The following is a 14,213-nucleotide window of genomic DNA, read 5'->3' as shown; positions in this document are numbered from 1 at the left end:
ATGTATAGGTTGAGTGGATCGGCCGTGTTAAATCTTAGTATCCAAAGATGTGTATGTTAGGGGAATTAGCAGGGTAAATATCTAGGGTTATAAGAATAGGGTTTGGGAAAGATACTCTGTCAGAGGGTAGATGCAGACTCGTTAGGCTGAATGGCTTCCTTCTGCACTGTGGGGATTCTGTATATGCTTTCATATTTAAAATATTAATGGCCCTTTCTCTTTATGGATATTGATGGACAATGTGCTCTCAAAACTTCATCATGCATTGTCACTGGACGAGTAATCCAGAGACCTGGGGTAATGGTCTGGGGACCCAGTTCAAATCCCACCGACAGATGGTGAAATTTGAATTCAGTAATAAAAATCTGGAATTAAAATGGTGACAGTGAAACAATTGTGAATTGTTGTAAAAACCCATCTGGTTCACTAATGTCTTTCAGGGAAGGAAATCTACCATCCTCACCTGGTCTGGCCTACATGCAACTCCAGATCAGCAACTATGTGGTTAACTCTTAATTGTCCTCTGAAATGGCTGAGCAGGCTACTCAGTTCAAGGGTAGTTAGGAATGATCAATAAATGCTGACCCAGCCAGTGAAGCCCACGTCCCATGAATTTTAAAAAAGCCTGCTTATTGTTGTGCCCCTACACATCTTAAGGGAATATTTGTTTTGAGTGTGTTGTTGATTGTTCTACACAGTATATTCCAGATTGCTATACAGCCACACACCCACACAGCTAAGAGGGAACATTGCTGATGGACCCCAGATGCATTTGCAGCCGATTGTTGTACTATCATCCCTTTTATCTGGACTGGGTTTGACCGGTTTCCCAGAGGTGAAAAGTCACTGTCTATCCCATTGCACCATTCAATCTCTAATTAACGGGCTTTCCAATGTTATTGGAAGGGAACAGACACAATCTGAGTTTGAAGATTTCAACCAACTTGCTTCTGGCTCCAACTGTGCTTTTGTGTGAATGCAGGTGGACACCACAGAGCAGCTGAGAAGGATCACACAGATGCGGCTGGTCCAGTATCAATACAAACCCGAGTTTGCTGCCACAACAGGCATAGAGAATACACCTGAGACAGGTAAGCACCAACAGATTGGGGGAAATAATGCACTTAGAGGCCCATGATTTCTTAAAGAGTTGAGGTCCTGGATATGTTCCATGGATAGGCAAGTGACCACAGGCCTTGTCTCTTAGTCATTATCAGCTGACTGATTGTAAGGAGCAGGTCACCCAGGCCAGGAAATGGTTGGGATAAACAACGGATATTTAGTAGGTTCATACATGGCATGGCGGTTAGCACTGCTGCCTCACAGCACCAGGTCCCGGGTTTGATTCCAGCCTTGAACGACTGTTTGTGTAGGATTTGCATGTTCTTCCCGTGTCTGCGTGGGTTTCGTCCAGGTGCTCTGGTTTTCGCCCATTCTCCGAACATGTGCAAGTTAGATTGATTGGCTATGATAAACAGCCCCTTAATATCCTAAGATGTGTAGGTTAGGGGAATTAGCAGAGTAAGGGGTTGTGCAGATAGGACCTGGGTCAGATTCTTTGTTGGAGAGTCAGTGCAGATTTGATGGGTCAAATGGCCTCTTTCTGCACTGTAGGGGATTATATGATTCAGTAAATACTGAGCTTTATACTTACACTGAGGGTGGCACGGTAGCACAGTGGTTAGCGCTGCTGTCTCACAGTTCTTGGAGACTGGGTTCGATTCCTGGCTTGGGTCACTGTCTGTGTGGAGTTTGCACATTCTCCCCATGTCTGCGTGGGTTTCCTCCAGGTGCTCTGGTTTCCTCCCACAGTCCAAAGATGTGCAAGTTAGGTTGATTGGCCATGCTAAATTGCTCCTTAGTGTTCTGGGATGCATAGATTAGAGGAATTAGCAAATGTGTGGGTCTGCAGGAATCAGGCCTGGGTGGGATTGTTGTTGGTGCAGATTTGATGGGCTGAATGGCCTCCTTGTGCACTGCAGGGATTCTATGATTCTTGACAACTAGGCATGTTTGAGAGTTTCACAAGTCAGCTTACATTAACACTGCAATGAAGTTACTGTGAAAATCCCCGAGACACCACACTCCGGCGCCTGTTTGGGTACGCTGAGGGAGAATTTAGCATGGCCAGTGTACCTAACCAGCACGTCTTTTGGACTGTGGGAAGAAACCAGAGCACCTGGAGGAAACCCACGCAAACATGGTGGGGACGTGCAGATTCTGCCCATGATCCAAGCTGGAAATTGAACCTGGGTCCCTGGCGCAGTGAGACAGCAGTGAGCAAAGAATGAAGAACAGTACATCACAGGAACAGGCCCTTTGGCCCTTGTCACTAACATATCTGACTCAAGCCCCTCACTTGGCAGTGCAGTCCAGGCCTCCACCACCCTCTGTGTAAAAAAACCTTCTCCTGCACATTTCTACTGAACCTTTCTCCCTTATCTTGAACTTGTCCCCCCTTGTAATTGTCATTTCTTCCCTGGAAAAAAGCTTCCAATTGTTCACCTTATCCATACCCCTCATAATTTTATAAACTTCTATTCGGTTGCCCCTCAGCCTCTGTCTTTCCAGGGAGAACAATCCCAGTTTATTCAGTCTCAACCAGTGTTCACCACTGTGCCACCTTCAACCAGTCTCCCCTTTGCATCAGTGCCTGAGAGGGGCAATTAGCCAAGCTGACCATTTCTGTAGGAATATTGCTTGAGTGTGTATGTTATTAGAACCATAACCAAGCAATGATCAATACCTGACTGGATAAACAGTGGACAAATATGGCACTAGGTACATTGCTCACTCAGAGAGCCAGTGCAGGCACAATGGACCAAATGGCCCCTTCTATGCTGTAACTGTTCTGCGATTCTAGACCATTGAGGAGAAATTGTAGCAGAAACCAGCACAATTCCCAATGTCATTTCTCCATGTCTTGAGGAGAGAGGTAAGAATATTGACAGAATTCTAAAGGTGTGTTCTTTAACATCCTAGCGTTTGTGATGTTAATACATGATGCAATTTTCCACCAGGTGTTATCGCACAAGAGGTGAAGGAGATTCTGCCGGAAGCAGTGAAGGAGTCGGGGAATGTGGTGTGTGCCAATGGAGAAACCATTGAGAACTTCCTGGTGGTTAATAAGGTAGAGTGGCCCCCTGCTGGCTGGACTGAATATAACCGGGAATCCAAGGCTGTTCCTGGTCCTAGCAGTCAGTATTTCCAACGCTGCCAAACTTTTAACTAATTAAAGATGGAGTGAAGCATTGAAAAAAAACAAGCAGACTAGATTACAAAAGGGAAGAAGCATTTTGTCCAAAAACCAGAGGTTCAATTATTTGTTCTAGTATTTACAATAGTATAAAAATGTGATCACAAGTATTGACAGCCCATCGAATATATGACAATCTGTGCAAAGAGGTTGGATGGAGCTCAATCTTAAAGTTCGTGCAGTTACTTCGCTTTTGAGGAAATTTTATGCAAAGGGAATGCTGATGAGGGCAGAATCCATGATAATATGCTGGACTGAGAGTGAGTTTGATCCTTACTTTTCATGTGAGCTTAACTGTACAACAGCATTATAATTGTTACAGTGTAATGCTTGGCAGGTTTAAGTTTCTAGGCTTTTATCCTCCCTATCCCACGCAGGAGCGAATTTTCATGGAGAATGTAGGCGCTGTCAAAGAACTTTGTAAGCTGACCGACAACCTTGAGACTCGGATAAACGAGCTGGAGACGTGGAGCCGGAAGCTGGCCAAACTGAAGCGTCTGGATAGTATGAAATCCACAGTCAGTGGAGGGACTCTCAGGTACTGGAATGCAGCTGAGGCATCATGTGCTGACAGACATCGAATATTATTTGGGTTGCTGCTTTTCTCGGTTATAATATACTTACTAGTTAGCTTGGACATCAGTGTATGGGCAAGAGCTATTGGGCTCAGTACGCAGTGCCCCTGCCTCTGAGTCCCAGTTTCAACACAAAAACAGAAAATGCCAGAAAATCTCTGTTAGCAGGACTGACCGCATCTGGAGAGAGAACAGATCCAACATTTGAGCTCTGGGTCATCCAGACTCAAAGCATTGGCTCTATTCTCTCTCCAGATGCTGTCAATCCTGCTGAGATTTTCTACCATTTTCTGTTTTTGTTTCAGATTCCAGCATCTGCATTAATTTGCTTTTAGTTCCAGTTCCAATTCCCACTCCAGGACCTGTTAGCCAGTGAAGGAACGTATGTGACATGGTTCAACAGGTTTAAAATAATTCTTCCAATCTTTCCCCACTATCCCCCCTCCAAAGGAAAATGGTGTTTGTGTGTGAAGATGCAAAATAATCAAACATTCTGCTGCCTACCATCACCACATGAGGTGATCGCAGGTTAGGTGGACTTGGGAATTGCGTGGGTGAGGGGTGGGAGGGTGGGGGGGGCAAGGGGTGGGGTTGGGCCTGAGTGGGATTCTGCATAAGTGAAGACTCAATGGGCTGTGTGGCCTCCTTCTACAATGGAGGTGTTCTATGATTCCATGTTAGCAATTATCCACAGTCAAGAGGTTTTTGAATCGAGAAACCTGGATGAAAGACAGTGATCATATTGGAGGAGGAAAATGCCAAAATTGAAAAGACAATAAGAAAGTGGGGTAGATTAGAAAGGAATGATTGGGTAGTTTAAGCTAGAAAGAGGAGATCAGAGCTTCTGCAGTTTAAGGGGTAATGGAAGAGGAGGAGATCTCCAGGGATTGATTAGAAGAAGAGACAAAAATAAAGATAGAGTTCTTTCTCTGGATTAAAAGGAGATTTTCACAGTAACTTCATTGCAGTGTTAACGTATGCCTCCTTGTGACACAAATAAATGAACTAAACTTAAATAAATAAATAAGAGTTAGTGAATCACATCACGCTACTGGAACATTCTTTGGGAACTTAATGGCCTGGTTTTTCAGCTCTCAAGATTGTTTTTTTTCAATGAGTCTGAAGCAGCTGGGCCCATGGAGAAGCTGTTCTGGCACTGACTGTAACGCCTGCTCTCATTTCACACTCTCTGGGCCCAACGACACTCAGCATAGCTGCTCATATATTACAGCTCTTAAAATCAGAGTCTCTGACACATTTCTTGTGATTTGAATGCTGGGCATATGATGCCTTTGAGGTCCAAGCAGCTTCCTTCTTCTTAAGCAGTCCCTTGGAGTCAAGGATAACTTGCCACCACAATAGCACTATGGAGGAGTCTAATGTGTGATCTACATCTCCATTGCGGGTGGAGCAGATGGTGGTTGGAGGAGTGATTGGGTGCCTAGGTTGTCATGTGCATCTTCCATTGTCTATGCTTGGCTTCAGCTTGTTCTCAGCAACGAAACTCGTTCAGCTCCTTCCCAGATGCTTTTCCTGGCAGTCGCAGGCCGGGAATTCCGAGATGTCATTGGGGATGTTGCACTTTTCAGTGAGATTTTTGAAGTGTCTTTGCAGCATTTCCTCTGCCCTCCTGGGGGCTATCTTGCCGTGTTGAATCTCTGATTAAAGTGCTTGTTTTGGGAGTCTTATGTCAGGCATGTGGTGCCCCCCCACCCCTCCCAGTGGAGCTGATCAAGCATGGTCAATGCTTCAGCCTTGCGGAAGCAGTGCTGGTGGTACTTCTCCAGAGTTTTGAGGTGCCTGGTGTACGTAGTCCATGGGCGGAATTTTACGGCCGCACTCGGACAGAGATTTCCATTCTGGGAACCTCTCCATATGGAGGTGATAGGGATTTGGCCCATGTTTCTGAGGCATAAAAGGAGGCTGTATCATTAGTGCTCGAGCATGGTGGTGGGTCTGAGATCCTGGTCTTCAAACACTCTCTTCCTCAGGCAACCGATGGCTGTGCTGGCAACTGCAGGCAGCATTGAACTTCATCACACCTCAACAATGCCTTGTTGACAGTGGGCTCCCAGGGTATAGAAAATGATGGGAGTGGGGGAGTGCTGTGGGGGCAGGTTGGTATAGGACCTTTGTCTGACGGATGTTTAGTGTAAGGCCCATGCTCTCTACACCTCAGTGAAGGTGTTGACGATGGCTTGGAGCTTGGTCTGGGTGTGCGCGAACACAAGCACTATCTGCATACTGTGGTTCAATGACAGAGGATGAGACAACCCTGGATTTGGCCCACAGACGATGAAGGTTAAACGATGAAGGTCCTATTGCTCTGTAGTTTAGCTCCATTCCAGCAAGGACCTTGCTGAGGATGAGATGGAGCATTGCAGCAAGGAAGATTGAGAAGAGCTTTGGTGTGATAACATAGCCTTGCTTGACCCCAGTTTGAACCTGAATTGTGTCTGCAGTAGATCCGTCAGTCCGGGTCACAGCTTCCATGTCATCATGGAGCACATGGAGGATGGTGAAGGCAGCCAAAATGGAGGAGAATGCTCCATAATGCCTCATGGCTGACAGCATCGAAGCCTTTGTGAGGTCAAAAAAGGCCATCCAGTGTTCTGGTGGTGGTGGCCACTCAATTATATTTTGCTAGCTGCTTCTGGGGATTCCCACGGCCCAGAGAGGGGACCCCAGAATCTATTTTTAAACTACATGTATTTTCAGGCACAACAGAATTGCTCCAGCAAAGCCTGCCCAGGGCTGGCGGATGTGCTACTGGCTGCAGGCTGGGAAGGTTGGATGCGATTAGAACCCTATTTCCATTGCAGAAAGAAATCTACCCCCATTCCCACTCCCCCTCCTCTCAGACAGATGCCGTGGGAGGATGGAATATCTATTTGAGAATGCAGTGTTGTTATCCTGAATCTACCACTGGCTACTGGAAAAACTAAAATGGCACTGCTGTCCTGTGACAAAAATGTAGCATATGAAGCTGACAATGGGGCAGCATCATGTGTTCTACAACCTGTCTGAAGTGAGGAAGTTACACAAAGGATAAAAATTACTGTCAGCAATGATATATAAAGGTTTAGTACATTTGCATCAAATTTCGCTTTCCATTATTTTAATGGGATTATGTATGTGCTTGTGCTAAAATAACGAAGAAAACACTTTGACATGAGCACTCTCAGTATTTGTACAGTAACCATTGACAGATGCTTGTACCTATCCAGCGTAGAGTATCCTTTCCATATCTATTGTTACTGGGACCGTTAATACAATTCCGGTTACACAAACAGGACAATGTGCCACAGGAGTGCGTATGCTTGAACCAAATGATCTCACCTGAGCGGCCATGTCTGCAGAAGGATCTAGATAGGCTGGGCGAATGGGCCAGGAAATGGCAAATGGAATTTAATGTTGGCAAGTGTGAGGTGGTCCACTTTGGTAGGAAGAATGGTAGGAAGGACTATTACTTACGGGGCGAAAAACTGCAGCAGGCGACGGTGCAGAGGGACCTCGGGGTCCTTGTGCATGAGTCGCAAAAACCCAGCTTGTAGGTGCAGCAGGTGGTCAGGAAAGTGAATGGGATGCTGGCCTTCATAGTGAGGGGGATTGAATATAAAAGTAGGGAGGTCTTGCTGCAGCTGTATAGGGCATTGGTGAGGCCGCAACTGGAGTACTGTGTGCATTTTTGGGCGCCGCACCTGCGCAAAGATATTTTGGCCTTGGAGGGAGTGCAGAGGAGGTTTACTAGGCTGATACCGGAGTTGAGGGGGTTGAGCTATGAGGAGAGGCTGAATAAACTGGGCTTGTACTCGTTAGAGTTTAGAAGAATGAGAGGAGATCTCATTGAGACGTATAAGATGATGAATGGGATGGATAGGATAGAGGTGGAAAGACTCTTCCCGCTCAAAAAAGACAATAGGACTAGGGGGCACAGCCTCAAGATAAAGGGGGGGCGGTTTAGAACGGAGTTGAGGAGGAACTTCTTCACTCAAAGGGTGGTGAATCTCTGGAATTCTCTGCCCGTTGAAGTGGTGGAGGCTGCCTCGCTAAATATTTTTAAGACGCGGGTTGATGGGTTTTTGATAGGAGAGGGGATTAAGGGTTATGGGGAGAGGGCGGGAAAGTGGAACTGAGCAGTGACAGATCAGCCATGATCTTATTGAATGGCGGGGCAGGCTCGAAGGGCTGGATAGCCTACTCCTGCTCCTATTTCTTATGTTCTTATGTCTGACAAGGATGCTGTAGATTGGATCTCAGGACATCAGCAACACATAAATGGCAATGTTGCCGATAGATATGGGTAGAGTCGACAAGGAGTGGGGAGCACAATGCCAGAGGAATCTTTGAAGGGTAGGCCAGAAGGAGGTACGTGAAGTACCTAGTGAAAGCCTCACAGAAAAATAACTTATGTTTCCACTTCAGTGCCTGTGATGGGGACCAGCCATCATTTGAATAGATCTATATGAACCCAATTGACCAACTGCGTGCAGGCTCACAGTCCTTTGTGTTGAGTCCGGACGCAAATACGCTGGGTACATTTGTACAGAGTAGGCCTCAGGTTTCCACACCCAGTTATACAGTGAGCACTGAGTCCATCAGCACTGATGCACTTCAGCAAAATGGGCATCAGTTCTTAGGTTATCAGCTTCACTCAGTCCATTATAAAGGACAGCTCTGACGAAGGGTCATCTAGATTCAAACCATTGGTTCAATTCTCTCCCCCAAAGACACTGTCAGATTTGCCGAGATTTTCCAGCATTTTCTGTTTTTGTGATGAAGGAATGCGCCTCTGAACTGTTCACTCAAGAAATATTTCTGTTCATTTACAGCCAAACTGGCAGTCATTTTAGTCGGGCAGGAAGTGGGCCACATAAGAAAAGGCACCCAAAGGTTGGCAATAAGGTATGGATCTGTAAGAATGGTAAGGAGTTAAATTCTTTCAGCCCATCGGACTGCACTTCCCCGTCGATTCCTCTGTAGTTTATTACTTTGTGTTACTTCAAATCCCATTATGACAGTCTGAGAAGTTAAATTCAGTTAAAAAACCTGGCAAGCTGGTATCAGTGAAAACCGTCAGATTGTTGTTAAAAACCCTATTGGTTCACTGATGTCCTTTCAGGGAGTAAACCTGCTGGGTGCTCCCGGTCCAGCCCTGTACGTGACTCCAGTTCAGCCCTGCATGTGATTCCAATCTAGCCCTGTATGTGACTGCAGTCCATCTGTGTGTGTGTAACTCCAGTCCAGCCCAGAATGTGACTTCAGTCTGGCCCTGTATTCGACTCCAGTCTGATCCTGCATGTGACTCCAGTCCAGCTCAGCATGTGATTCCAGTCTAGCCCTGTGTGTGACTCCAGTCCAGCCCAGTATGAGACTTCAGTCTGATCCTGTATGTGACTCCAGTCCAGCCACGTGTGTGACTCCAGTCCAGCTCTGCGCGTGACTCCAGTCCAGCCACGTGTGTGACTCCAGTCCAGCTCTGCGCGTGACTCCAGTCCAGTCCAGTACGTGACTCCAGTCACAGACCTGAAAGGTTGACACTTCATTGCCCACTGATGTGAATTAAGAAGCCACCTAGTTGCAGCAAACAGAGATGGACAATAATTGCCGGCTTTGTCAGTGATGCAAATGGAGAATGAGCTTTTACAAACTCTGCTGCTTTGGTTTACAATTCTTTCTCCATATCTGCCTCTCAACTTTTCCATATACTATCTCTGTAGATAAAGTACATCTGGATTTGTTTTGTATAGTTCTATCTGACTCACAAATTATTGCTCATTGAACATTTACTCTGAGGTTAAATGAATGGTATCATAAATAGAAAATAAACTCAAAATAACCAGAACAAGATTGTATGGTAGATGATGAACAGAATTTAAGGCGTTTAACCTGAATTGACCACACATTCCTTTAGAGTGGTTGATACCTTTTCCTGTTTAATGACCCCTCCTCCTGACTCCTCCTTTCCACCCCACCTCACCGCCCCACCCCCCATTTCACCCCACCTGCCCCCACTGGCTCAGTGGGTGAATGCTGTGCCCAGTGAGGCAATTCAGAACAGAATGTGCCAGCGTTTTGCTTTCTGGTCACTGCTGCATTCGAGAACCATATTCATGTGATACAAATTGTCCTTGCCACCCTCGGTGAGAAGGAGACAAAGTAGAGCCAGGATTTAACATCCTGCGATCCATTCCAGTTCAAGACTGCATGTCATCATCAGGTGAACATGTATTTGGCTCCACTGTGTTCAGTTTGATGCTCAATGTCCAGGCTTACTAATGAAGCATGGATATTTAGATAATATACTGATGTGTGCCCAGTGCCTGTGAAAAACTCTCCTTGAGCAAAGTTAACACCTTTGAGAAAAATGAGAAAGAAAATGAGAAGAAAGTTTCCAGGTGCTGGAACCTCTCCTGTTAGGAGCAAGTAGACATGTTTGTCATCAGCTCTGTGGCTTTTCAGATTGTCTTCCATTCTAATTTAGATGCACCCTATATTTAGTTTATCTCCCAAAGATAATCCTTGTGTGTCTCCATCTCCAGGCCCAGTCTAATCCAACAGAACAGGGATGCCTCAGCCAAAGATTCCTCCAAGGCACCATCATAGCTCTCGTTATAATCATGGCGTTCAGGTAAGGATTAAGGCTTTCCACATGTAATCTGGTGCTTGCAATATTCAGGTCGAAGTGTAAGGCTAAAGCTGCCTTGGTCAGGTACCCTGCGGAACTCATGTTTCAATAAGAATCTTGTGAAACATTCTGAAGGTGTATATTTCCAATACTGGCTCACTGTAAGAGTATCAACGCTCATAGTTATATAGAGCATGGTGAGATCTTTCACAATTAACTAATCGAAAACCATGTACCCTCCCCCCCAAGTGAGCATCCTGATATCCTGCAGTTCTCATATTCCAATCCTGATATCCCACACCCAACCCAATATCACACAGGATCCACACCCATCCTGATATCACCTAGGATCCCTCATTATAGTTCCAATATCACACAGGATCCTTCATTATAGTCCCGATATCACACAGGATCCTTCATTATATTCCCGATATCACACAGGATCCTTCATTATAGTCCCAAAATCACATAGGATCCCTCATTATATTCCCGATGTCACACAGGATCCCTCATTATAGTCCTGATATCACACAGGATCCCTCATTATGGTCCCGTATCACACAGGATCCACACCCATCCTGATATCACACAGGATCCCATATCTTAATATATCACATACAATTCCACATCACAGTCTCGCCAATACATAGAATCTATCATCCTTGCCCCAATTAATACAGAACCCCACATTGCTGTCTCAATATCACACAGAATCCACATTGCTGTCCCAATATCACACAGAATCCCACATTGCTGTCCCAATATCACACAGAAACTCACATTGCTGTCCCAATATTACATAAGGCCCACATTGCTGTCCCAATATCACACACAGCCCCACGTTGCTGTCCCATATCACACATGGCCTCACATTGCTGTCCCAGTATCACACAGAATCCCACTTTGCTGTCCCAATATCACACAGAATCCCACTTTGCTGTCCCAATATCACACAGAATCCCACTTTGCTTTCCCAATATCACACGTGGCCCCACATTGCTGTCACAGTATCACACGCGGCCTCACATTGCTGTCACAGTATCACACGCGGCCCCACATTGCTGTCCCAGTATCACACACGCCCCCACATTGCTGTCCCAGTATGACACACGGCCCCACATTACTGTCACAGTATCACAAGGATCCTACACAGCAGATCTGATTTTTTTTAAATCTCCCATGGATGTGAACCTCACTGATGAGACCAATAAGATATGGCCAAATACTGCAAATGCTGAATTCTGAAACAAAAACAGAAAATGCTGGAAAATCTCAGCAGGGCTGACAGCATCGTGGAGAGAGAAAAGAGCCAACGGTTCGAGTCTGGATGAGCCTTCATCTGACCTGATAAGACCAGTGTATTTCTTTTTTGATCCCTAATTGCCCTTGATAACGTTGTAGTGAGCTGTTTCTTGAAATTGGCAGTCTGTGTGGTACACCCAGAGTGCTATTAGGAAGGGAGTTCCAGGATTTTGACCCAGCAACACTGAAGGAACAGTAACATATTCTCAAGTCAGGAGGATAATGTGTGGCTTGGGCATGGTGTTCTCATGTGCCTGCTACCCTTATTCTTGTAGGTGGCAGAGGTCATCAGTTTGGAATGTGATGTTGAAGCAGGTTTGGTGAGTTGTAGATTCTGTCTCTGTGTGCCACTGGGAGACAGAGTGAGTGTCTCAGATGGCGGCTGGGTGGCCAATCAAGCTGCTTTATCCTGGAGCTGCCTGTATGCTTTTGGAGCTGCGCTCATAGAAGTACAGAAAATAGTAGCAGGGATAGGTCATTCTTCTCATCTCAGCTCTAAATGGTTTGCCCCATATCCATAGTTTGTGACCTCTGGTTCTGGACTCTCCCACCATATGGAACATCCTTCCTGCATCTACCTGTTTAGTCCTGTTAGAATGTTATGTTTCTATGAGATCCTCCCTCACTCTTCTAAACTCCAGCAAATGTATTCTTTACCGATTCAATCTCTCCTCAACCATCAGTCCCACCATCCCAAGAATCAGTCTGGTAAACCTTTGCTGCACTCCCTAAATAGCAAAAATGTTCTTCCTCAGATAAGGAGACCAAAATAGCACACAATATTCCAGGTGTGGCCTCACCAAGGCCCTGTATGACTCCAGCAAGACATTCCTGCCCCTGTACTCAAATTCTCTCTGTATGAAGGCCAACATATCATTTGCCTTCTTTACCACCTGTTACACCTGCATACTTACCTTCAGCGATTGGAGTACAAGGGCACCCAGATCTCGTTGCACATTCTCCTCTCAATCTGTAACCAATCCGATAATCTGCCTTCCTGTTTTTGCTACCGAAGTGGATAACCTCACATTTATCCACATTATATTGCATCTACAATGCATTTGCCCACTCACTCAGCTTGTACAAATCACACTGAAGCATCTCTGCATCCTCCTCATAGCTCACCTTCCCACCCAACTTTGTGTCATCTGCACATTTGGAGATATTCCATTTAGTTCCCTCATCTAAAACATGAATATACATTGTAAATAGCTGGGATCCTAGCACTGATCTCTGCAGTACCCCACTAGTACTGCTATTCAGAAATTGATCTGTTTATTCCTACAGTTTGTTTTCTGTCTGCCAACCAGTTTTCTATCCATCTGAATAGACTGTCCCCGATTCCATGCACTTTCATTTTACACACTAATCTCTTATATGGGACTTTGTCAAAGGCCTTCTGAAATTCCAAATGAACCACATCAACTGACTGCCGCTGTCAACTCTACTAGTTACATCCTCGAGAATTCCAGGAAACTTGTCAAGCGTGATTTCTCTTTCATAGATCCATGGTAACTCTGTCTGATCCTGCCACTGATTACCAAGTGCTCTGCTATTTAGATCTTTTGTAATGGACTCTAGCATTTTCTCCACTATCGATTTCAGGCTAACTGGTCTATAACTCCTTGTTTTCTCTCTAGCTATATTTTTCAATAGTGAGTTACATTAGCTACCCTCCAATCTGTAGGAAATGTTCTTGAGTCTATAAAATCTTGGAAGATGATCACCACCAATGCATCCACTATTTCTAGGGCCGCTTTCTTAAATTTTCTAGGTTGTAGATTATCAGGCTATGGGGATTTATTGAACTTCTATCCTATCAATTTCCCCAATAACCATTTCCCTATTAATACTAATTTCCTTCAGTTCCTCCCTCTCACAAAACTTTGTGTTCTTCAACTTTGTTAGTATGTTAATTGTATCCTCCTTTATGAAGATAGAACCAAAGTATTTATTTAGTTGGTCAGTCATTTCTTTGTTTCCCATTATAAATTCCGCTGTTTCTTATTGTAAGGACCTACATTTGTTTTCACCATTTTTTTGTTCACATACCTATAGAACTTTTACAGTCTGTTTTTATGTTCCCACAAGCTTAGTCTCATACTCTATTTACATCTTCTTAATCAATCCCTTTGTCCTCCTTTGGGAATTCTAAACTACTCCCAATCCTCAAGTCTGTTATTTTTTTCTGACCATTATGTGGGCCTCTTCCTCAGATCTACTACTATTTCTAATTTTCCTTCTAAGCTCTGATGAAGAGTTATTCAGACTCAAAACATTGGCTCTGTTCTCTCTCCACAGATGCCGTCAGACCTGCTGAGATTTTCCAGCATTTTCTGTTTCAGCTTCCAGCATCCATAGTAATTTGCATTTGTTACAGGGATGAACAACGGTTGCTATCTATATCCTCTTTGAATGTTGCACTTTCCCCATTCCATCTAAGCCAACTAGA

General features: G+C 44.9%; 1 protein-coding gene across 5 annotated transcripts in view; it reads left to right on the top strand.

Moving 5' to 3' along the window:
- The window catches only part of myrf (myelin regulatory factor), a 236,360-nt gene that overhangs the window by 203,618 nt on the left and 18,529 nt on the right, over positions 1 to 14,213 (top strand). For all 5 annotated transcript variants that reach the window (XM_080191600.1, XM_080191599.1, XM_080191602.1 and 2 more), the window contains 5 exons: positions 983 to 1,091; positions 3,021 to 3,130; positions 3,634 to 3,794; positions 8,664 to 8,736; positions 10,374 to 10,462. In XM_080191600.1, the coding sequence (XP_080047726.1) occupies positions 983 to 1,091; positions 3,021 to 3,130; positions 3,634 to 3,794; positions 8,664 to 8,736; positions 10,374 to 10,462 (542 nt within the window). The remainder of the gene's footprint in view (positions 1 to 982; positions 1,092 to 3,020; positions 3,131 to 3,633; positions 3,795 to 8,663; positions 8,737 to 10,373; positions 10,463 to 14,213) is intronic.

Source organism: Carcharhinus amblyrhynchos, chromosome 6 (genome assembly GCF_965287045.1).
Source record: "Carcharhinus amblyrhynchos chromosome 6, sCarAmb.v2.hapA, whole genome shotgun sequence".
Taxonomy (NCBI): domain Eukaryota; kingdom Metazoa; phylum Chordata; class Chondrichthyes; order Carcharhiniformes; family Carcharhinidae; genus Carcharhinus; species Carcharhinus amblyrhynchos.
Note: the sequence above shows the minus strand (reverse complement) of the source record. Positions and strands in the feature narration are given on the sequence as shown.